The sequence below is a fragment of the Macaca mulatta genome, chromosome 17 (assembly GCF_049350105.2).
Source record: "Macaca mulatta isolate MMU2019108-1 chromosome 17, T2T-MMU8v2.0, whole genome shotgun sequence".
NCBI classification, from domain to species: domain Eukaryota; kingdom Metazoa; phylum Chordata; class Mammalia; order Primates; family Cercopithecidae; genus Macaca; species Macaca mulatta.
Window position 1 is genome coordinate 93,668,806 of NC_133422.1, and position 23,839 is coordinate 93,692,644.

The 23,839-nt window shown below is 44.2% G+C and overlaps 1 protein-coding gene across 26 annotated transcripts in view; it reads right to left on the reverse strand.

Annotated features, from left to right (window-relative positions):
* DOCK9 (dedicator of cytokinesis 9) overlaps window positions 1–23,839 on the reverse strand; it is a 299,986-nt gene that overhangs the window by 165,956 nt on the left and 110,191 nt on the right. For 9 of the 26 annotated variants that reach the window (XM_028837251.2, XM_028837249.2, XM_077973902.1 and 6 more), the window contains exon 1: window positions 20,816–21,089. The exons of the other annotated variants lie outside the window; for them this stretch is intronic. In XM_028837251.2, the coding sequence (XP_028693084.2) occupies window positions 20,816–20,941 (126 nt within the window). In that variant the 5' untranslated portion in view covers window positions 20,942–21,089. Of the gene's footprint in view, window positions 1–20,815; window positions 21,090–23,839 lie in introns of those variants that run through there. 26 annotated transcript variants of the gene reach the window in all.

A 23,839-nucleotide genomic window follows, 5' to 3' on the forward strand; every position in this document is an offset into this window, starting at 1 on the left:
TCCAATTACTTGATTTAACGAGACTCTACAAAGATGTTTTGACATGCTAAGAAAAAAAGCAATGCCCAAACGAGTATGCAATTATTATAATTAAGTAAAATACATGTTATGTGGACAGAGACTAAAACTATGCAAAGCCCAAAAAATTAAAGCTATATAGTAAAATGCTGGTAATGGTAAACTGTTTTTACATTCAAAAAAGACCAAAAAAACTTTATACAAATTATTTTTAAATAAGAATTGCCCAGAAAATATTTTTCAAACTATTTTAACTTAAAAAAAAGATTCACTCTTTTGTCACACTGCACAGAGTAACCAGTCAATAAATGCTTGTTGGCAAAATGAATGGATGTCGTGATTAATAACATTTTCCCTAGGAACTGTAACCATATTCCTAATAAACCCAAATATGCACATAACTTTCTAAAATTCCATTACAAAGAGGTCAGGTGGACCAACACTGCAGACTGGGTAGACACCATGTTCTCCCTGGCTTACATGGTGGCTACCCCATAACCACGGGCCAGGGGGACTCTTTCATGACAGCCCCAGCTGCCTGCCCAGGCACAGGCACAGGCACAGGCTGGGCAGGGCTGAATCCTCAGCTGGGTACAGCCCCCTTTGCACAGGGCCCTTGGCTCCACTCCCCCCAGGTAAGGCCCATGATTCTTCAGACTGTCGGAAGGCAGAGGTGCATTGTGAGTCCTGGACAGGGAGGGGCGTGGAGGGACACTGCTGAGAATGGGCTATTCCCAGGTGCCAATGCTGTTAGGTTTGGGGTTTTGTTTGACTTTGTTCCTACAGCAGGGCAGTCAGGTGGCTTTCTACAAAGGGCATGCCCTCCAAGAAGCTGGACTGGCATCCATGTGGGCAGCCATCTAAAGAGCCCTGCTGCCACCGCTTCAGCAGCTTCCCCCCAGTGGGTGGCTCCCTGCCCACCAGCTCCAGCCCACAGCACCTCAGCAACCTTAGCCACCAGCCACCATCCCTGGGCCACAACCACACTCTCCAGCGAGGCCCGAATCTCTGCCTTGGGTAGGGATGACAGGCTCTTCCCAGTTTGCTCCTTCCTTGGGGATCTCTGTTCCCGCATTTACTCTTCTTGTATCCTTACAGCAGGAGTCGGAAACTCTTTGTGTAAAGGACTTTGCCAGCCTTACAGTTTCTGTCACAACTGGTAAACTCTGCCATTGTGGCACAAAAGCAGCCACAGACAATAAGTACATACATGGGCATGGCAGTATTACAATAAAACTTTATTTATAAAAACAGGCAGCAGCCAGATTTTGCCCAAGGGCACAGCCTGATTTAGAGTTAACTTTACCCCCAACAGAGTTAATCCCCTTTCACCAATTTAGTAATTCTTTATATTAATTTTCCATGTTCAATTACTGATGTGTTTCCTGTCTCTGGACATATAAGATACATACATGTTTACAACTCTTAACGTATTTAATGATTTTTTCGCACCTATCTGAATAAACTTGGGTTGCTTAAAATGTTTGATAATAAAAATATTCATGGGTCAGTTTCATGTATTTAGGGCACCAAATAATACTTTAATTAGATGAATTTCTGTATCCCCCCAAGGTGTATCTTGGGGGTATCTAATGAAAGGATGCAACGTTGTGGCTACTATCTTGCTTTTGTGTGACAAAGTGTAACTTTCAAGGTGTTTTCACTGATCACAATTACCACTCAACAACTGAGACTGGAAACTGAGGATCCCAAGTTGAGCTAATTGCCCACCAAGTACCCAGCAGAACTGGACTGGGACAGGACGCAGTCTTCTGTTAAACATAACTCTTTCTTCTCCTATACTAGGCTACCCTTTGAACAATGTGTGCTTAGCAATACTCAACCATAGTAAATGTGTGAAGGGGAGTTTATAAGCCAACATTTCTGTAAAGACTGGTCATGCAGTACTATGACCAGGAAAACTCATGGTACTGATTGAACAATAAGAGAAATCTCATGAAGGATTAACATGTATCAGGGACTGCGAAAATTTTCAACTTGTACAAACCCTAACTCGGGTCACTTAATGAAAGAACTCCTAGTGACCTCATAGGGCAGAGGTCTTTAGCAGCTGCTGGAAGCACTTCCGGGACACATGACTGATTCCAGGACACATGACTCACTCCCTAGCATGGGAGTGGTCGCATGCTGCCTGAGTTACGAACAAGGCAAAAAGACCAGGCACAATGCCTCCCTTCTACAGGTGTCCTTTGATGGCAAAAAGAAAGAAACCATCAGAGGAGAAAGGCTGGAGAATGGAAACTGGTGAGGGAGAGAGGCAAAGGGAACAGAAGGAGATGCAGGGGAGGAAAAGGAAAAGAGAGGCAGGGATGGAGGCACCCTGGGGAGGAAACCAAAGACAGAAATGGCAGAAGAAAGGGACTTAGGAGACTTGGAGGTGGATCTGTGGGAAGTCACACCACTGCATCCACTAAATTGTGGGTTAAGAGGATAATCGCCTATTTTCAACTCTTTTTAAACTATGATTCACTGGTGGCAGCTGTTCACTGTTCTTCAGCCCTGCTAAGCTTTTCCAGGTGCTGGTGGGGCATGGAGGCGGGGACAGCCCACAAGCATAAGGAACTGATTGGCCTGCGACATGATTAGTGACAAGAACGTCACACTAACGGCAAAATGATGTAGGCTAATTACCAGACTGCCGGTTCCTGCTATTATTTGTAAGAACGAGGCTTGGCACAGATCTGGCACACAGCCTTGGTTTTAAAGCTATCACAACATGCTCAAGTTCAATTCTTCCCCTGGTGACAGACTTCCAAGGGAGAAGTTCTTAATTTTCTATCTTCAAAAGAAAACCAGAATTACCCAAATTGACCATGGTTGTTGGTGGAGCTGCTCTGGAGCCATCAGCACCATCGTGTTTTGAAACCCTGAGAAGTCATCAGTTTGAACTGTGAATATTTCAGGATGCTGTTTCTCCCTAAGCATGGTGGGGCCTGGCTGACTCCCAAGCCCACGACATTCAGAGCATACACACTGATGACTGCTGCTTTTACAGTGTATAAAATTCTAACTCGGTCTATACACAAGTCCTTCAGCTTTCCGCGTCATGTGGAGGCGCAAGTCCTTATCTATGAACATTCATTCCTCAGGCTTCCTGTGAAATCAGAAAGGGAGAGGGCGGTAGTACTTTCAGTCCACAAATAGTCCACAACAGTGGTTCTGAAAGTGGGCTCCCAGGAACTGGTGATTCAGCATCGCCTGGGAACTGGTTACAAATGCAAATTCTGAGGCCCCAGTCCAGAGCCGAGTCAGGAGCTCCAGGAGCAGGGACCAGTTACCTATGCTTGAACAGGGGATTCTGGAAAATCCCTGATCAATCATGATGCCCCAGGAACGACATTAGAATTTTCAATTTCAGGGAGGAAGAAGAAACAAGGCCGGTCCTGAGCCTCCTCAAGGTTACAGACCCCTTTGAGAGCCTGGATCCTCTCCCCACGAAAACTGTATACATTCTTTGCTTTCTATGATTGTATACACAGCTTTGAGGGGAGGGCTGTAATTCCCTGGAAAGTGGTCACGTGGAACTGAGTCGAAGAAGCCCTGGGCTAGTGGAAGAGCCAGGCCTGTAAATATTTAGCTCAATGTAAAGAGAGGTACTGGGAGAAGTGAAATGCAGAGCTAAGGCCAAGCCCATTGCCCTCCATGGCCTGTGAAGTTTCTTCGCTTTACTAAGGAAGGAATGCTTGGAGAGAGCAAAGAAGAATGAGAATTCTTCAGGTGGACAAAAGCCTACCCTGAGAACAGAGCCCCGCCTTAGCTAGGCAGATGCAAGGTTTCTGGTCTCATGGTAAGCCGGGGGCCCAGCAAAGAGGCAATGCTGCATCCACTGCTTCTGACACGAGCCAGCTCCAGTCACTCCCTCTACAGGCATAATGTGCCCCTCCCACCTCTACACCTGTCGCAGTCCTACAGCCCCTTGGCCGACGGTCTACGAAGAAAGCAAATGTGGCAATGTGGCAAAAAAGTTAAAGCAGAGCTGCTCTAGTCCCAGGCAGGCATATAGCACTTCACACAGAACTGGGGCACTACCTCCCTCCTCCCCACAAAGGTGGCCTTTGGCGCCTTGCTGCCACATCCTTACTTAGCAGCAGTCCTGGGATGCCTCTCATGACAGTCCTTGGCTTGCTGTGACCTGCGAACACTCAGCTCCACTATCAGTGCCTCAGGGCAGGGCTGAGTCTTGTTATCTTTGCCACCCTCAGCATCCCACTCAGGCCCCAGGGACACGTCCTATGGGGCTAACAGAGCTTGCCAGTGGTTCTTGTACAGTTCCATTGTTGCTGGGCACCTTGGCTTAGAAGATTTCCAGGAACGTGCCTGCTGTGTCCACCCAATGTCATGACACAGAGAATGGGAGGCGATGTCACCTTGTTCTAAGGTATGTGGCCCCAGGACTACTTAGCGGTATGTAAGATTAGCCATTGCACAAACTAAGAATGCCCCCAAACTGCATTGCTTACATACAAAAGAAACCTAACAGAAGCTTTTCCAATCCTAAAAATTCCTGTGACATTCCCAGATGTTGTGGAACTAGAAGAAACTTTTCTAAACTCTCAATAATAAAATATAAATTTGGACTAATCACGCCAAGGGAGACACTGATCTGTTCTTGTGATGAAGAATGATGATACAAAATCATGATCATTTGAAGAGGCAATAAAAGAATATGAAGCCCCAAAACTGTAGGGAAGAAGTATGGAGGTGTATTAAGAGGTTCATTGATAAAAATGTGTTGTTTCCCTGGATTTCTGGTGTTTATGGCTTGGGTTAGCTTTTTAAAATTTATTTCTTTTTAAATTCTAAATAAATGTTCACCTCCATGCCTTATTTTGTTTTCAAATGTTGAATTACTTTTCAACATTTGGTCCCTCAAATGTTGAAAGGTCCCTCACAAAACCTTATTCTGCCCTGATAGGGTCATGTGTCCACATGAATGCTGAAGAGGATGGTAGCATGGTAAGGAAAGCCGAGCTGTGCAGTCACCTGGGGCTGTGGCTGGACTCAACTAGGTCAATGCATGGAAAAGGCAGAACCTTGCAAACTGTAAACACATAATAAATTGAGTTATTCATATTATTAAATATGTTGCTGCATGACAGGTTTTTTGTTTTTTTAATTTTTTTTATTTTTTATTTTTTTCAGACGGAGTCTCGCTCTGTTGCCCAGGCTGAGGTGCAGTGGCACAATCTCGGCTCACTGCAAGCTCCGCCTTCTGGGTTCATGCCATTCTCCTGCCTCAGCCTCCCGAGTAGCGGGACTACAGGGGCCCGCCACCTCGCCCGGCTAATTTTTTTTTTTAGTAGAGATGGGGTCTCACAGTGTTAGCCAGGATGGTCTCGATCTCCTGACCTCGTGATCTGCCCACCTCAGCCTCCCAAAGTGCTGGGATTACAGGCATGAGCCACCACGCCCAGCGCATGACAGGTTTTTTAAAGAAAAAAAAAAAAACTTTCCTCGACCTCCAGAAACATACAAAATAAAATAGGCAATAATGGTAGGGACATGCACAAAGGAAGACAAATAATGACCCAACATAGAGAAAACTGCATCGCAGACACTGAAATTCGGGGGCTGAGCCCAAAGGAAACAGACAGCTGCTTATACTGTAGACGGGACTGAGTATTGCTACGGTGTGTGCCAGCGGAGAAGAACCACAGCTGCGGGTGGGCGACAGAGGAAAGCACTCCTGACCCCCTCCCATTAGCGCAGCTCCATGACAGCAGCAGGATCTTGGATTGTGAGGAAGAGAGCAGGCAGGCAGGACACCCCATGGGACACTGCTCACAGAGTTATGTGGCATCATCAGAGTGGTTGGGGAGAAAGAGCTCCTCATCTCAAGGGACAACATGGACACAGGTGAGCCACTGATACCAAGGCCCTGCCAGTCCCCATGGCAGCGGGCAGCATGGCGCACCTCTAGCAATCACACTTCCCTACACCACCCATGGGGGCCAGAAAGCAGGACTCCACAAGGCCCCACCATGACCCCCCCACCCTTCAATCTCTCGGAACTCCCTCCCTCCCACAGCATTTGCTGCTTAGGGTCTGGCAGCCCAACATCATGCAAATTGAAATTCCAGATCAAAAGGCAATCAGAAGCAGGAAATGTTCTCAGCGCCAGGAAAATGAGATTCCTCTGGATCCAGCAGACCTGCACAATGTGAGCCCACAAACTGAGTTCAGTTCTGGCCAAACATGTACAAAACCTCAAAAACCATGGGAAGAGCTAAGCTCCAAAGAGCAAAGCAATTTCACTGCTCTTGCCTCAGACGTGATAGCTTCAAATGAACTTTCCAGTCATTTCTTGTCCTTGAGTCTCTGGTGATTAAATGTTAACAAGAGCTGAAATCCCAAATGCCACTTCTTGAAATAGCAAACTAAATGGCAACTCTTGGAGCTATTTTAAGAAATGAGAAATTTGTCATTTCTGCTTATAAAGAATTTAGGACTTCCTTGATTTATCTGCATGGCTATAAAAGCTACTTGATAGGCTGAGATAAAGTTGGTCCATTTTCAAAGCGCTTCTCGACGTTGCCACCAGGACACCAGTACTGTTGCTGGGGATGGGAATGGGGAGATGGCAGCTTGCAACAGAACGGGGCTTCTGAAGCCACAGGCTCACAGGTTTGGGCCATACAAGCTTTCCTGCACTCCCGTCGTGCACACGACTCTCACTACTTAACCCCACCAGGAACTTCTTGAAGTTGTCAAATTTGCAGGAAGGATCCTCATTTTCCTATAAGTAGAGTGGGCACAGGAAAATAACAGCCGCCTCCCTTCCTTGTGTACACATGGGATGAGCAGTATGAGTTCCCTCTCTCCACAGGTATTCACTGAGCTGGTTCACATGCACTGTGCCAGAGACATCCAGATAAAAAGAACACAGCCCCACCCCAGGGAGCTGACAGTCAGAGGGAAGGCACATGTGTGAACAATCAGCAGAATGAATGACAGCAGCAGGGACTAGGACTGGCATCTGGCCCACTAGAAGGAACCCAACCTCTGCTCAGCTAGATTATAAGCTCCATGAGGGCAAGACAGCCCTATTGTATTCACTGCTGTCTCCAGCATAGCAGAAGCGTTCAATAACTGTGTTGGATGACCCTGGTGATGTGGGATGCTTCTTAAAGGAGGTTCCTGGAGCTGATCAATGAGATGAACAAGCCAGCCAGGATTCCGGGCAGATTGAGGATTCCCTGCAGAGAAAATTGAGACACCAGGGAGCATGTGTCTGGATGGAAGTAGATTCTGTAGGGCCTGAAACATGTACAATTACAGTGAGGTAAAAAAAAAAAAAATACAAACTAATAGATATAAAATTGCTGGAATCTCTTCCAGTGCCTTGAAAGGGATCCTGAAACTTAAGCTTCATGCGCTTCATGCTAAATTCTCCCTGAGCATGGTGAGTTCTGTAAGCAGCGAGGAGTTTGGAATAGCTGGATAAGGGTGCATAAAGGGGGCTTGGGGTCCCAGCTCCACAGGTGCTCTAGCACCACTGGAAATCCAAGGTCATGGGGAAAACTATACTTAGGAGAAAGCCCTTCTGAAAACAGACTCCACACAGTTGCTACTTGAGGTGAGCAGCGGGCCTCCCAGATGGACGTGCTCAAGGAGCACCGGATGGGCCAGTGCCCTCCCACTCTGCTTCCTCTGCAAGGGTGGATAACACTGGAGCAACACTCCTCACAAAGACCCCTGCTCCACCTTCGCCCATACAGCCCTCAGTCTCTCCTCTAAAGTAGCAAATATTGGAATAGTGTTCTTTGAGCTAATCAATGATTAGCTCACGTGGGGCACCTACGTGTGCCAAAGCCTGCAGGGAGAGACGAGGCCAGAGTGGCAGGTAGAGCCACAGTAGGAAGGGCCCTCAGGAAGCCAGCAAACAGGAGGAGGAGCGGAGAGACACAGAGGTAGGTCCCACGTCCTCCTGCAGTGGAAGGAAGATGCCCTCCATTAGCTTGTCACAGACATGCTCTTCTGTCCCTAACTCAGGACATTACAACTAGGAGATGGTGATCATCAAGATAGAATCCCACTCTCATTTAGTAGTGTATGTTCTTCTCCAGATGCTCATGAGTGTCTGTAGGAACAATGATCTAGAAGCTGTTTGAAAGCATGCTTTTTAAAAGGTACTACAGGTTCAGTAATACAGCTTAAAAGCTTTTATCTAGCACTATAAGCTTGTGCAAACATCAGAACCTGAGATTATCCAGTCCAGTCTTCTCATTTTACACATTGGGAAACCCAGGAGCCTGGGAGTTTAGGGACTGTCCTGGGGTCCCAGGAGTAACCTCCTGAGCCCTGGCCCAGGATCTTGTCTCAGCCCCTACTAAAACGATGCCTACATTTTAATTTTGCACTTTCACTGACAATGTGTATACACATGTAATCTAAATACTGGAGGAAAAAGGAAACCTTACCTAAACTTAGATTTAGAAATAAGCTCAAAAGCAGTTAATGCTTTGGAGGATATTTGGAAGAATGCATAAGAAACACCAAACTCCCAGACATCTAAATATATTTTTCATGCTCCAATGTGGTGTTATCCTAAGAACAGACTAATACCAACAATTAGACATTTGTGAATTCAGTTTTTTATATTATAAACACTAACACAATGTTGTTAAACAGCAGTTACACAGATTTGACAAATCTGACAAAATCTGATTTTGTCAAATCAATAGCACCTGAAATGGGTAAGAGAAACATGATAATAGAAAAGGAAATAATAAGAAAGACAGGAATAATAATACCAATTAAGGAAAACCTACACAACTCCTCAACAGCCTGCCATCAGCTGTGCTCGCTGGGGATGCTGCCGAGAATGTCAATGAGGAGAGGAAGACAAGACAGGAATTTAGGAGACTTCTCCATGTCCTGTGCCCAGGGAGTCACATGAGGAGAGAGCTAGGTGGGACGGGAGCAGCTCCCTTGCAAGTGCAGTGTTTCACGTGTCTTCTCCCTACCCTGATACTGGCATGGGCCAACTCCAGGCCCGGAAGGGTGAAAAGGGAACAGGTAGGGCGCCTGCGGTGGGCCCAGCATGTATCTCTCACACACATATAGTAGTCTTGGCTTCTAATTCTGCCTATTTTTTTCACATGTGAAAAGAAATAAAATCAAAAAAGAAAAAGATGTGCTATCATAGTTCTATAAATAATTCTATCTCAAATCTAGACTGTAGACTCTTCCAGGAATTTTTCTTCCTTTTTTAGCATTATGACCTAAAATTGTTAATTCTTCCTAGGTCAATAAAAACTATTTTTGGAATTCTGAAATGAAGAGGGCCAGTAATTAAGCTAAAAGGCTCTAAAAGCCAGATTTAGTCAGATTTCAAAACAACTTACTTTAAGCTACTTATTTTATGATATTGGGGATAGGGAATGGAATATTCATAACAAATAGTTCACAAAACAGTTTCTGCAAACTCCACTGCCAGGCAGGCAGTATAGACACCAGTAAAGGGCAGGTGATGGGAGTTAGAGTTTCAATCCTAGTCCCAAAAATGTGAATTAGCGCCAGAGGTGGTGACAGGTATACAGGGGTTCATTACATCAGTACAATGGTTCTCTAAGTTTGGTCCTGGGCCAGCATCAGCATCACCTGGAACATGTTAGAAACACACATTCTGGCTCAAGCCTGTAATCTCTGCACTTTGGGAGGCCGAGACAGGCGGATCATGAGGTCAGGAGATCGAGACCATCCTGGCTAACACAGTGAAACCCCGTCTCTACTAAAAAAAATACAAAAAAACTAGCCGGGCAAGGTGACGGGCGCCTGTAGTCCCAGCTACTCGGGAGGCTGAGGCAGGAGAAGCGTAAACCCGGGAAGCGGAACTTGCAGTGAGCCGAGATCCGGCCACTGTACTCCAGCCTGGGCGACAGAGAGAGACTCTGTCTCAAAAAAAAAAAAAAAAAAGAAACACACATTCACCCCAGGCCCAAGGAGTCAGAAGCTCTGGGGTTGGGGCCTCAGTCTGTGCTAACCAGCCCTTCAGATGATTCTGGTGCCCATTCATGTTTGAGAACCACCACTAGTCCATCTACTTTTGTGTATGTTTGAGAATTTCATATTAAAACGTATTCTCAAAAAAATCCTGGCTTCACTGCCTATTGGCTATGTGGCCTTTGGACAAGTTGCTTATTTAACCTTTTAATCTCCATACTGGCATCTAAAGATGGGAAAAGTAATAATTTCTGTTATCATTATCACCAGGTTATTGACAGGGTTCAATATGTAGTGTCTGGACAGAGCACGAACTCACCAAATGGTGGTGGTGAGGACCATACACAGTTATGTGTAGTTCACATTCAATAGAATTTTAGCCCCTATAATATACATACTTTTGCAGAATTACTCGCATACTGTCTCATTAAACCTTCCCACCACTGTATGGTTGCATCAACGCCATTTCACTGATGAGGAAACTGTCGCTTAGAGGAATTAGATGGTTTACTGAAGGTCACACAGATGGTGATCCTTGCGTCTCCTGGCCGCAAGACCAGGACCTTCCCCATCACACATGAACAGTAAGCATGATGGAATTTCAGATTTCTAGAACCAGAAGTGCCTCTCCAGTGCTTCTGTTCCTCTTTATATGAGAAATGCTGAACATGGTTCCACACGGGGATGCTTCAGGCGCCACGTCACCAGGGAGGAGGGAAATTCTCCCTGCTCTGAGATCTGCCAGGCACTGAACTACCCAGGCTTTACAATCTCACTACAGCAGAGATAAAACACAGAGTCCCTTCCAGGAAAAAGTCATTTTCCACTTCAAAAATATAAAAAAATCATACTCCAAAATACTAAATCTTTCCAAAGAACCGGGTTTAAATGCCTTGACACATATTAATGCCATTAAGTAGTATGTAATATATATTACCATCAAATATTTCAAGGCATGACCTTTGTAAGGAAAACTCACATTTAAATCATGTAATTTTTTTCCTACAGAAAAAAAAATCACAAATATTTTTCCTTATCCAGTGACTCCCCCACAAAATGACAGCTTTTTGGTTTGAGGTTTTTAAGCTAAAGAATGTGTAAGTATAAACCTGCACTGAACAATGTGGTAGCTACTAGCCACAGGTGACTACTGAGCACTTAAAATGTGACGATTCTGGCTGGGCGCAGTGGCTCACGCCTGTAATCCCAGCACTTTGGGAGGCCGAGGCAGGCGGATCACAAGGTCAGGAGATCGAGACCACGGTGAAACCCTGTCTCTACTAAAAATACAAAAAATTAGCCGGGCGCGGTAGTGGGCGCCTGTAGTCCCAGCTACTCAGGAGGCTGAGGCAGGAGAATGGTGTGAACCCAGGAAGCGAAGCTTGCAGTGAGCCGAGATCGTGCCACTGCACTCCAGCCTGGGGGACACAGCGAGACTCCGTCTCAAAAAAAAAAAAAAAGTGACGATTGCAAATTCAGATGTGCTACAGGCATAAAACAGACACCAAATGTCAATGACATCTGATAAATGAAATATAAAATACCTTGATTTTTTCCATAAAAATTCAAAATTGAAATAGTAATATTTTGGAAATATTGGGTTAAAATTATATTACTAAAATTAGTTACACCTGTTTCTTTTTACTTTAACTTGGCTACTAGAAAATTTTAAATTTGGTCGGGTGTGGTGGCTGCATATAATCCCAGCACTTTGGGAGGTTGAGGCGGGGTGGGGGGGATCACTTGAGGCCAGGAGTTCAAGACCAGCCTGGCCAACATGGTTCACCCCGTCTCTACCAAAAATACAAAAACCAGCCAGGTGTGGTGGCACACACCTGTAATCTCAGCTACTCAGGAGGCTGAGGCATGAGAATTGCTTGAACCCGGGAGGCCTGGGTTGCAGTGAGCTGAGATCACTCCACTGCACTGCAGCCTGGGTGACAGAGCGAGACTCTGCCTCAAAAACTAACAGAGAAGAAATTATAGATATTGTTCATGTTATATTTCTACTAGACAGCACTACTACAGACTGTAAGAAATTTTAATATACAGGTAATTTTTTAAACTTCATGGCAAAACAAAGGACAGTCCACTTCCTGAAATTTTCACTTGGGCAGACAAGAGTTAGGAAAAAATACCACATGAGAGATAGAAGTTAGGTCTAGTCTTGGTTCTATGAAGCAGTGGACCACACTCTCCTGTGACTTCAATAGGCCCCACCTTTCTGAACTCTTTCTCCCTGGAAGAGCCATCTTCTTTGCCTGTATCTTGTGGATCTCCACCTTTTCCAGATATAATCAATTTACTGAGAAGCTGTTGTGATAATGTCACACGGTGATTTTTCCAAGTGTACTATGACCATCAAAGATGATGTTAGGGTTTCAGGTACGGTTGCCAGGAAGAAGAGGTACTGATAACAGAAAGGGGTGCTGGCTAAGAGAGGAACAAGAAGGAGTTTGACTCTGGGAACCTATGTTTGCACTTCTGTACCCAAAAGTACTCTGATAAAATGTTCACCAACTTTTTAATAGAGATCAAAATCACAGATGCACAGGAGAGTAAAGGGGCACGATACCCACATCACATGTAAGTCAAGCAAGTTCCTCTACTTGCATCCCTTTCTAGTTTTTGGCAATTCAAGACATTTGGTTATTGGTGGCTAAACCTTTGCAGGTGGAAGAGAGGCGAATGAAAATGTGAATGATTTTCAGATCTAGTCTTTCCTGTAGGCCCTTTCTGCAACCTTTTTTTGCCTACACATTCCCCAAAGAGTCACCAGGACTATGCTGAGAAGCAGGAGGAAAAAACAACAACGACAACAAAACCTTTCACATTATATCAGAGATCGAATACAAAGAAAACAAAACCACTCGGGTGGTTCCTGTTAGGCAGAAGCCTTGTTAGTGAGGGAGAGTGGAGTACAAACCTTCACCACAACAAAGCAGAGATGCCTGACAGCAGGCTGGAATGACGATGCCACGATGGGCTACAGGAGCACACAGTCTTCTGGGAAATGTGTGGAGAGGGTTTGTAAAGGTTTCCCAAGGAAGCTGGCACGTGAGCTGGGGCTTGAAGCATAAATGAGGATTTTATCCTTTTATCCAGTGCAGTGCATGCCAGGCAAAGGCAGAGCTGTGCCCAGGTGTGAAAGCACCCCAGGCGGAAGGAAGGCTGGAAAGCCAGGGTGAGGGCACATTTTGGAGGCTGCAGGAGATAAGGTTAGCAGGCAAATTCAGGGTCAGCCTCTGTGAATCAAGGAAGCCATGCTTTGCTTTCTCTGTAAAGGAAGAGTCAGAGAAGGCTTTTAAGCAGATAATTAACAACTATCTCTGTGGGCTGTGTTGTTTTGTATTTTGTTTTTGAGACAGTTTCGCTCTGATGCCCAGGCTGGAGTGCAGTAGCTCCACCATAGCTCACTGTAACCTTGAACTCCTAGGTTCAAGCAATCTTCCCACCTCATCTTCCCAAATAGCTAGGCCTACAGGTCTGCCCCACTAAGCCAGGTTAATTTTTTTTTATTTTTTATTTGTGTAAAGACAGTGTCTTGCTATGTTACCCAGGCTGGTCTCAAACTCCATGCCTCGAGCAATTCTCTCACCTCAGCCTTGCAAAGTACTGGGATGACAGGTGTGAGCTACCACGCCCCACCTGTCTCTGCATTTTAGAAAGAGTGGTCTGATAGCACGATGCAGCATGGCTCAGTGTAAGAAAAGACAGAACGTGGTAGTGGAACAGGCAGTCCAGAGAACCTTCAGAGATGGGGGATCTGGAGGGCAGCCGCTGCTACAACCTCTGTCTGATATGCAATGCAGTCCTGGCTTAGAAATGCCAAGTGAGCCTCCTGTGAGTGAGTGCTGGTTCTCTGCACCACTTGCTGCTGCCTTTCCCTTGGCAGTGACAACTCTCCATATTAAGGAGATCCCAAAGCAGAATACGAGACTGGCTCCTCCCCAGGAACCTGGCAGAGCCCTTGAGACCCACTGGTAAGTGGCACTTACACTTGTCAGGAAAGGGAGCGCTGAAAATTTCCAAAGCCTCAAAATGTCATTCTAAAAGAGACTTAGCACTAGTATATCACATTACAGGGTATTTCAAACTTCTGGAAAGTTGGGGGAAAACTATAATTTCCAATCCTTCTTGGTTCTAAAAGTATCCTCACAGTCATATGCTATCTGTAGGCTGAAGCCGGGTTGTCTTGTTATCTCCTGCCTAGAGTGCCCTGCTAACTCCAAATTTTTGATTCATTTCCAGGTGGCCAACCCATTCCCTTGGTCTTACTTCTTACAGTAGGTGGAATTCCAAGATCCCATTTTGTAGCTCCAACAACCAAAAGCCAAACAATTTTGAATAAACAAAGCTTAAAACCTGAAACTAAAACTCCACAGTCCTAAACCTGACTCCCTCCCAGGTTATTGTGAGATCAAAGATGCTAACACTGGAACCTGAGTCCCAGACCTTAGAGATTATGTATGACAGGCTCCTCATTTTACAGACAAGAAAACTGAAGCCCAGGAGGGTGGCGATCTGCAGAGATTGAGAGGCAGATGCAGGATCAAAATTAGGTCTCTGGTCTCTTGGCCCACCCGTGCCACCAGCCAGATGGACATTGTTCTGCAGTCTCGTGTTTAGCCACTACCTTTCCAAGAGTAGAGCACACCTGCACAAATGGCAGCCTCTGCAAACACTATGGGGACCACAGTACCCATTTTGCTAATTAGGGAGTAAACATTTCAGGATTAACCTGGGTCATGCTATACATTTTTTAAAAAGGAAAATAGGGAGGAAAACAGGATGCCTCCAGACTTTTAGACCCTCGCCAGTCTATGCTCCTATGTAACTTTCTGGGAAGATAATAAAATGTAACACCCAAGATAAGAGGGACTCCTGAGGGCAGCTCTACTTCATTCATATTTCTGAGCTCTTCACATGACCACCATTGTCTTCATACTATTCAACCAACCACTGTTGGTTGTCACTTGCAAACTGGCCTTTCTCTAACAATTGTTAAGTTTTTAAGGGCAGTGTGTTTTTCCTTTCTTGTTCATCGTTACAGTCTCAATGCTAAGCTCAAGTGAATATGTTCTTTTTTGTTCATGAATCATGCATATGTGTCCAGGTATGGATTTTAGAAAACCTGACCCAAAGTCTACAATCTTGGCTCCGCCATTTATTGAATGTGTAACTTTGAGCAAGTTGCCTAACTTCTCTGTGCTCAGTTTCCTCTTCTGAAAAAGAATAGAGCCTGCATTCTAGAGTTGTGAGGATTAATTGAATAACATTTCGCAGGCGTAAAACAGTTCCTGGCACAGAGCGGGGCACCATATAAGTAGTGGCTATTTTTATTATTACATGACTATTGGCATTACCTTGCTATAAAAAAACAGTCGCCAGCCATTCTCCCTCCATGCTGATGATAGGTCATGAGAAAAGAAACGCCGGAGCTGGGTGGATTTTAGTTTTTAGTTTTCTATACAAGTGATTTTAGTTTTCTATACACTGCTACCCAGCAGGTAGCTGTGACTTGGCATGGCAATGAGGTAGGGAACAAGCTGTGGAAGCCCCACGTCTGAGATCATTTCCCAGGCCTGGCATGTGAATTAGATTCACTCGGACCCTTTCTAAGCATGCACTCCCCAAAGATTCCTTCCACCGACCGCTCCACAAAATAGGTGTGCAGCAGCAGGAGCCTCATGTAACACTGTTTACGTGAACAGACAGGGGTTCGGCCTGCGCCTTCTGCAAAGCCGGGCTTTGCGTACATTAGCTGCTAAAAAATCTGAAGCACGTCCTTCCTGGAGCTGCTGATGGTTTAAGTGTTGTCTGCTTAAGTGTCTGGAAAGGACAGGGTGGCGTTAACACTCACTGTGCCTGATAAAGATCACATGAAAGCATTCCAGAGGAATGAACCCCTTCCTTCCTCATGCCTTGCTGCCTGGGGAGAGGAAGGGTTTTGATCTCATTCACCTCCATGCACTGTCCAATAAGACTGGCAAGTCTCCATTCTTGTAAATGTGGGTTGAATGAATTAATGAATAAACAAATGAAACACAGAGAGCATTGTAGTGAACGTGTATGGCTTTGAATAAGTAAAATTTCCTGTTCTTGTCACTAGGAATAGGTCACTATATAAATCTTTTGGGAACATCTTTCTTTCACCATCCAATATTTTAAAAACAAGGAAACTACTTATTAAATATTATTGATGTAATACCATTAATTATTTTTTTCTAAAGTTGTCTCTAAGGATGCAGGAAAACCTATAGGGCAGAAAGGCTTATTGTCTAAGTACAATTTAATTAACTCAATCACAGTCACCTAAAGTCTAATTGAAAATTAACAACCTGATCATCGCCCATAAGCTTATACTTCACTTAGTCTGCTATTTCTAGAGCAAACCGAACTTCAGGGATAGGGAAGATTTTCTCGTCTCATTCCTCCTCTGTCTGGGGGACAGAAGAGTTCCCAGGTAATGTGCTGGTGTGTCCAACCAGAAGCCAAGTCCTTCTACTACTTGTAGTACTTGTGCTGCCTTCTCACAGAGTTATTTAGCTAAAGTAATCGTGAGGTCATTCAAACATTAAAATAAGAACTAAAATTCTGCTTTTAACACTTGAGGATCCCAGGAAAATATGAGCCACCCAAAAGGTGTCTCTGAAAAGAAACTTTTATTTTCTTTGAGACAGGGTCTTACTCTGTCGCCCAGCCTGGAGTCCGGTGGTGTGATCTCTGCTCACTGTAGCCTCAACTCCCCCAGACCCAAACAATCCTCCCACCTCAGCCTCTTGAGAAGCTGGGACTACAAGTGCATGCCACCTCGTCTGGCTAATTTTTGTACTTTTTGTAGAGACGGAGTTTCACCATGTTGCCCAAACTGGTCTTGAACTCCCGAGATCAAGCAATGCCCACCTTGGCCTCCTAAACTGCTGGGACTATAGGCTTGAGTCACAGTGCCCGCTGATCCTTTTCAAAAAGTACCTAATGAGTACACCTAACAGGACAATTCAGCTATTCTCAATCTTCACATCCTTCGACCTTAAAAATTCCCAGAATAAGACCTGTGCTGCAGTCCCTACCATCCTCACAAAAGTAACCCAATGAAAGGGCTGCGTAAATGACATAGAACCCAGCCTTTTTCGGCACTTTGAAGCCACACCTTTTTCCTCTAAACTGTTGAGCAGTAACAATTAGAATAAATTGTTTCCAGGAACTATGTTAGAGCTGGGGGGGTAGGGGGTAAAAATAGGTATTCAAATGTGAGCAGGGAAACTAACATGCAGACATCAAGAATATCCTGCCTGTTCCCCTGGTAGTGATTTCTAGCCCCCAAAGCCATTTCTCAGTGGGTTTGGCAGTAAGCCTGGATAGAAATGGGGAAGTTTCACCATGTGCTTCCTCCCTCACTTACTGTCACAATGCAGGGGACAAGACCCACCCATGTAGGTACCTGTAAAGTTGAACCTTGCAGCCTCTGAAACTTTATAATGTCCAAACACATATTCTCTTGGAAACACTAACTTTTAGCCAGTCGCAGGGGCTCACGCCTATAATCCCAGCACTTTGGGAGGCCAAGGCGGGTGGATCACCTGGGGTCAGGAGTTCGAGACCAGCCTGACCAATATGATGAAACCACGTCTCTACTAAAATTACAAAAATTAGTTGGGCGTGGTGGTGCATGCCTGTAATCCCAGCTACTCAGGAGGCTGAAACAGGAGAATCGCTTGAACTAGGGAGGCGTAGGTTGCAGTGAGCCAATATTGAGCCACTGCACTCCAGCCTGGGGAACAAGAGAAACTCCATCTCAAAAGAAAAAAAAAAAAGAACTCCATCTCCAAAAAAAAAAAGAGAAAGGAAAAGAAACACTAACTTTCCGTAACACTAAACAAGCAACCACTGCTAAGGGAACCCTTCAAGGTGGCCCCGGCAGAGGAGAAAAAACATTACCACCAATCATAAGGGCAGGAGGGAACTTCTGATAGAAAGTTTCTAGAACAAATACTGGCTTGCCTACATGCTTTAAGATCTACTTACGGGTACCTTTATGGTAGCCTCGTTACTAATGCAAACAATTAGAGACAAATTGAAAAACCATCATCCAGTGATAGTATAGACCTAAAATGAGATAATATGCAGCCCTTAAAATAATGGCATAGGCCAGGTGCGGTGGCTCACGCCTGTAATCGCAGCACTTTGGGAGGCTGAGGCAGGCGGATCACCTGAGGTCAGGAGTTCGAGACTGGCCGGACCAACATGATGAAACCCTGTCCCTACTAAAAATACAAAAATTAGCTGGGCATGGTGGTGGGCACCTATAATCCTAGCTACTTGGGAGGCTGAGGCAGAAGAATCACTTGAACCCAGGAGACAGAGGTTGCAGTGGGCCGAGATCGTACCACTGCACTGCAACCTGGGTGACAGAGTAACACTCTGTCTCAAAAAAAAAAAAAAAAAAAGGCATAAATCCACATATGGTGACAAAAGATGTTACTGACATGTTCTGGGAGAAAATTAACCCAGAAATCTACTATAATAGTACATCCTCTAAACACACACACGAGTTATACTGTTCTAGGCACAGGAGAAAGTCTGGCAGTATATGCACTGAATTATTAATAGTGGTCACCACTGGAGACTCAAAACAAGGACACTGTTTTTCCTACTGCTACACTATTTGCATTTCTTGTTTTTCCTACTTCTATACTACATGCATTAATTAATTTTGTCCTTTTCAACTTAGGTAATATTTTTCCCCAAGGACTGTTTCTGTACATAACTCAAAACAGCAAAACTTTATTTCAAAATGCTACCTCCTGAATAAAGCATGTTACCTACATTTAAACGTCTCTAGGTAGAATTCATTCAAATGATAGACAGTCTTGGGGATTCTCACCAAGCCCGTGGGCCCCTGACATTGTAACAATGAATAGTACTGCCACAAACAGGTTGCACATGGTGTCTGCCTCCTTCTGAAAAATCATCTTGAGAAAGAAGTTGTCTTCCCAGCAGTCTGTTGAACTCCTGTTTGCCGGTGGGCAGCAACAGCCACAGGTAAGAGATCTGCCCCTGGGCAAAGGCCCTGCTGAAATATCCTTGCTTCTCTGATCTGACATCAGCTCTTTTTATCTTGTTTAACCTGCTGGAAGAAGAGAAACACTGCCCGATAAGAAAAAACTCCTGGTATCACTATTGACTTCCTCCCTCCCTCACGCCTCTCTGCAGGTGCGCAGAGCTGAGGTCTCCATGCTGCCAGAAGCTGCTGGGCCGTGACAAGTGTTCCCACCAACTGCAGCTGTAGGCAGCACAGCCTCATCCACCGCAGTGGAAAAGGACCCCCAGTGGAACTGCCTGGAGTGAGATTTACCTAAACAAATAGCTGGGACATACATGGCAAATTTCTTGAGCACTAGAAAGAGAAGTAAGTTTAAAAAGTCATTTGTGTGCTTAAAAAAAAAAAATGCACAGCATCTTTCTACAGTGTATTCAGTCCTGTAGACAAATATTTCTACACAGCTGGAGAATCACTGACAGAAGATTTTTAAGAATATTCACAAGGGAACCTAAACCACACAACTTCCTCCAAGAAATCATAAGTTACATCAGCTGCTTTAAGCAGTGAAACCCATTCAGCCTGCGAGCAACCTAACAGACAAGCCAGATATTACATTGGCAGCGGGGAATCCAGAACAATGAATTACATTTCTAAACAACGTAGCAGAGGGTGAAGAGAAGAAACCTAAATCTCTAAGATGAAAATCTGCAGTGAAAAAGACCATGATATTTTACTAACTTTTTCAGTTCAGGGTTAGTAATATAGTTTTCAAGGCAATACAATATACGGCAGTCTCACAAATCACAAAGAAAGAAACTCAGTTCAAATCAAATCTGTTATAGGAAAGTTTAAGTTCAGATTCTTAGACATTAATTGAAAATTAAGTAAATTAGTAAGCAGACACCTCATGGTAACATCAACTGAACCTCCAGATTAAAGGAAAAAAAAATCACTAAATAAAATCACTACATATTAGTATAACAATCTCTTGAGCAGATAATTTGAAAGGCTCAATTGTCCCCCCTCTGCAGGGCATGTTAGTGGTTTTGTGCAGCTTGCTTAAAAAATTATGTGCCTTTATTGTACTGAAGAAATTCCGAGAGAGAAGCACAACCTACTCACTGATGATAACAACACAACCATTTTTCACATTCCTCCCCTACAAAGTCCACCAAAGCACTTGGCTCTACCCAAATGCTGAGAGTTTAGCTGATGTTAAGAACAGAGACGTTTCTATCAGCTGGTTCACAGTTTAGGTTCTTCCCTACTTTATTCAAGGCAAACCTCCTGGTAAAATGCGTGAGAAGAACATATGTAATTTTATCCTTTCTAAACTATGTCATATTTCCAACAGCTATGTTCCTTAAAACCCCCCCATGGGACCTGCCTCATTTTCTCAATAGCATAAATAACGTAGAAAAGGTTTTAATTTTGCAAAGCACATCTTTTTTCAACCCTATAGTTGCTATTAAAATATGCTTCCCTGGGTTTACATTTGCAAACACTGCAGCTAGGTGGGATATAATTGTGAACAATACATAATTGTTCCATACAAAGAAACCTCCTAGAAACCACATTCACCCACAAAATGTCAACATTTCTTTCTTCACAAAGAAGAATCAAAGGGGAATCAAAGTCATATTACAGGGAAAGAGAGGAGTTCACAAGGAACAAGCAGAGCAAGTTTTGAAATCAAAGACAGGCAACAGGCGTCAACCCCGTCCACACGCACAATAAGACCCCAGCATGGGGTAGATACAGCAACACTGTATGAGACCCTCTTACCGGCACAGGGCCCGGGTTCTCTGCTTCCACTTCGCCCTGAGCTGCATCCTTGTATTGCAGGGGGGACTCAATCACCAGCTCCTTTTTGACACTTCTACTACTTGTCCTGCATTTATCAGCCTGCATTCTCGGCTGAAAACGCAAGTCAGAAAGTCTGCAACTGGAACAGCTGCGAGTCCCCGGCCGTGCAAGGCACAGGCATGCCAGTGGTCCAAGGAAGGAAAGGAAACTGGCTTCCCAGGCACAAGTGGTCAGCCCCTCTGGCTGGGTCTGCAGAGCGTGTGGGGTGGGAAGGCATGATAGCGAAGGCCAGCCTCCAGGGGTGTTACTACTCCACGCAAAAGGGGAGGCTCCCACTTGCTGGCCAAAGGAAAACAAACTCCAAGTTGAACAATACACAGTGTACTGCCTCTCTGATAAAGACCGGCTTTATTGTGTCTGTTCCACACAGCGTGGGCCAAATCAATCGGAATCAAAATAGTGCGGTGTTGAAAAGAAAACCAGTCACAGTTAGACTCCTTCATAACTACCTTAAATCTGAAGCTCATGGAGCTTAAGAGACAGCAAGGTTGTCTAGTTGTTCTAAAATTCTTCCAGTTTTGGAATGCTTTCATTTGTGTTATGGCTAAACACCAAATGCCTGGCTGATGATTAAAGCAGGGAAGAGCTACCAGCAAGCATGTTCCCATAGCCTGCACCTCGTGGGTACAGGTGGAGGAAATGAGTTTCAACCCGCATGACAGACTGCAGCATGAAACACTTAATTTATCTACTATTTGATGCCAGAAAGATGAGGTCATCAAAACAGTTTCATGAGATACCACATATCATAGTAAATGCATTTATTAAATAGAATATTACTTTAAGTCCAGATGTGGGCACCAGAAAGTACCTCCAGTACTGAGAGGATCATAGTGAAAGTATAAGGTAGAGTATCTCTGCCTTCAAGGAACTTCACATCTAGCTGGGAAGGCAAGATGAACAGACATCATAAATGACAAATTAATAAAATTAAGAGAGATACACAAAAGCACGAGAAAATAGCTGGATCACCAACCTAGGGTTCAATGGTGGTTTAGTAGCACCCAAAATATGTGTTCCTAAAAGTCTTGTTTTTTTATTATTTCCTGACATTTAACAGTGGAGTCATTTTTTTTTTATCTCTTGGGAAAAATTAAAACAGACATATTAAGGGATTTATCTGAAAGTTATGTAGAAATGAACATTAAAGAGGGGATCAAATATTACTCTGTACTTCACGGATACCACAGAGCTTCTCCTAGTTACTCTGAGTATTTCCCTGACATCAGGGAAGATTTAGTAACAGTAGACAACACGCAGCAGCAGCAGTAGCAGTAGCAGTAATAGTAGTAGCAGTAGCAGTAATAATAGTAGCAGTAGCAGTAGTGGTATTCAGTCAGTCAACAACAAGAGTAGTTATCACATAGCAACAATAGGTGCCAGAGGTACTCTACCCAGGGAAATAACACAAACTATTATACAAGTCACAGGTACAAATCTCCCACTTTCCAAAGGAACGCAGCCAGAACAGCTCAAAGGAGGCAGTGGGGAGAACTGAGACGCCACTCAGTCCCCGCATGGCCGCCTCCTTCTCCCAGCACCTGCTGCAGCTGCTGTACTTCAAGAGTGAAGCTGAAACTGAGTCTGCCACTTGAACACCAGGAACCCTTCTGAGTGTGAATATCAATTATGTAATGATCTCAAGGGATCAATGAGTCCATCAAATAAATTAATGGCTTCTATAATTTTTTTTAAACTACCCAATCCCTCAACCTTGGATTGTCTTTCAGGGTTAATATAAGTCCTCCTACCAAATCTGTGTTCCAAAATAATATTATCTATAAATTTTAAAAATCTTGCTTTGTAAAGTTACAACAGGAAAATCCCAGAGTCTCAGTTATGTCTAGAGTTGAAATTACAGTAAAGTAAAAACTTAGCAATGTCCTACAAATCAGAGAAGAAAGGATGAAGCCACAAGCACAAAACAGACTAAATGAGCCTTAGTAAAGGACAGCCCAACCAACAACTCAAAAACCTTTTTGAAATGGTTCAAGAAGCTCTAAATAGTCCAGTTCTTCCTCAAATCCCCATTGCCATTAAGCCATCAGAATTTCTGGGCATTAATAAGAGAAACCTGATTTTATTTGTTATTGTTGTTGTTGAGACAGGGTCTTGCTCTGCAGTCCCGGCTGAGTGCAGTGGCACGATCGTGGCTCACAGAAGTCTTGACCTCCTGGAGTCAAGGATATCTTCCTGCCTAAACCCCTCAAGTAGCAGGAACCAGAGGTGTGAGTCACTGTGTTCAGCCTACCCTATTTGTTGGGTCAAAATACTCTGGTATTCTGTAAGGAATGAGAAATGAACTTTAAGATAGTTATTTGACAAACACTGTAAGTGCTGTCTGTGACCCATGACCTGTTCAAGCCCCGCAAAGATTGTTTATTTAATCTTCATAATAACACTATGTAATACTGTTATCCCCATTTGACAGATGAGGAAACTGATGCCCAGAGAGGTTAAATACTTGCAGAACATTATACAGACAGCAGTGGCAGTATGGATCCAGCGTACACACGCTTAACCATGATACTATGCTCAACTGCTAAACGGCACAATACCAATCACCAGTCAGCAACGAAAGACAGCAGCATCTGGCTTTAACCCTACCATGTGAGTGAACAGGTAAAAAGGTCTTTAGATGGTCTTTAAGTGCCTTGTACAAAGCAGGTATTCATTTAACAGTAACTACTGTACTGTTATTGTTCTCATTCCAACCTGAAGAAATTAATTTTAGTCTTAAACTCAGGGCTTTCGCTGCATGATCTAAAACGACAATTCCACCAATCGTGTTGCTGTAACACATTACAAAGCACTTAAGCAACTTAATATCAACCATTCTTCCCTCTCTGTGGCTTGATTATGACAGCTGCCTTCAAATACTCATCTTGAACCCCACATGTTCACGTCATGAGCCAGGTCTTCTTCTTGAGGCTTTTGTATATT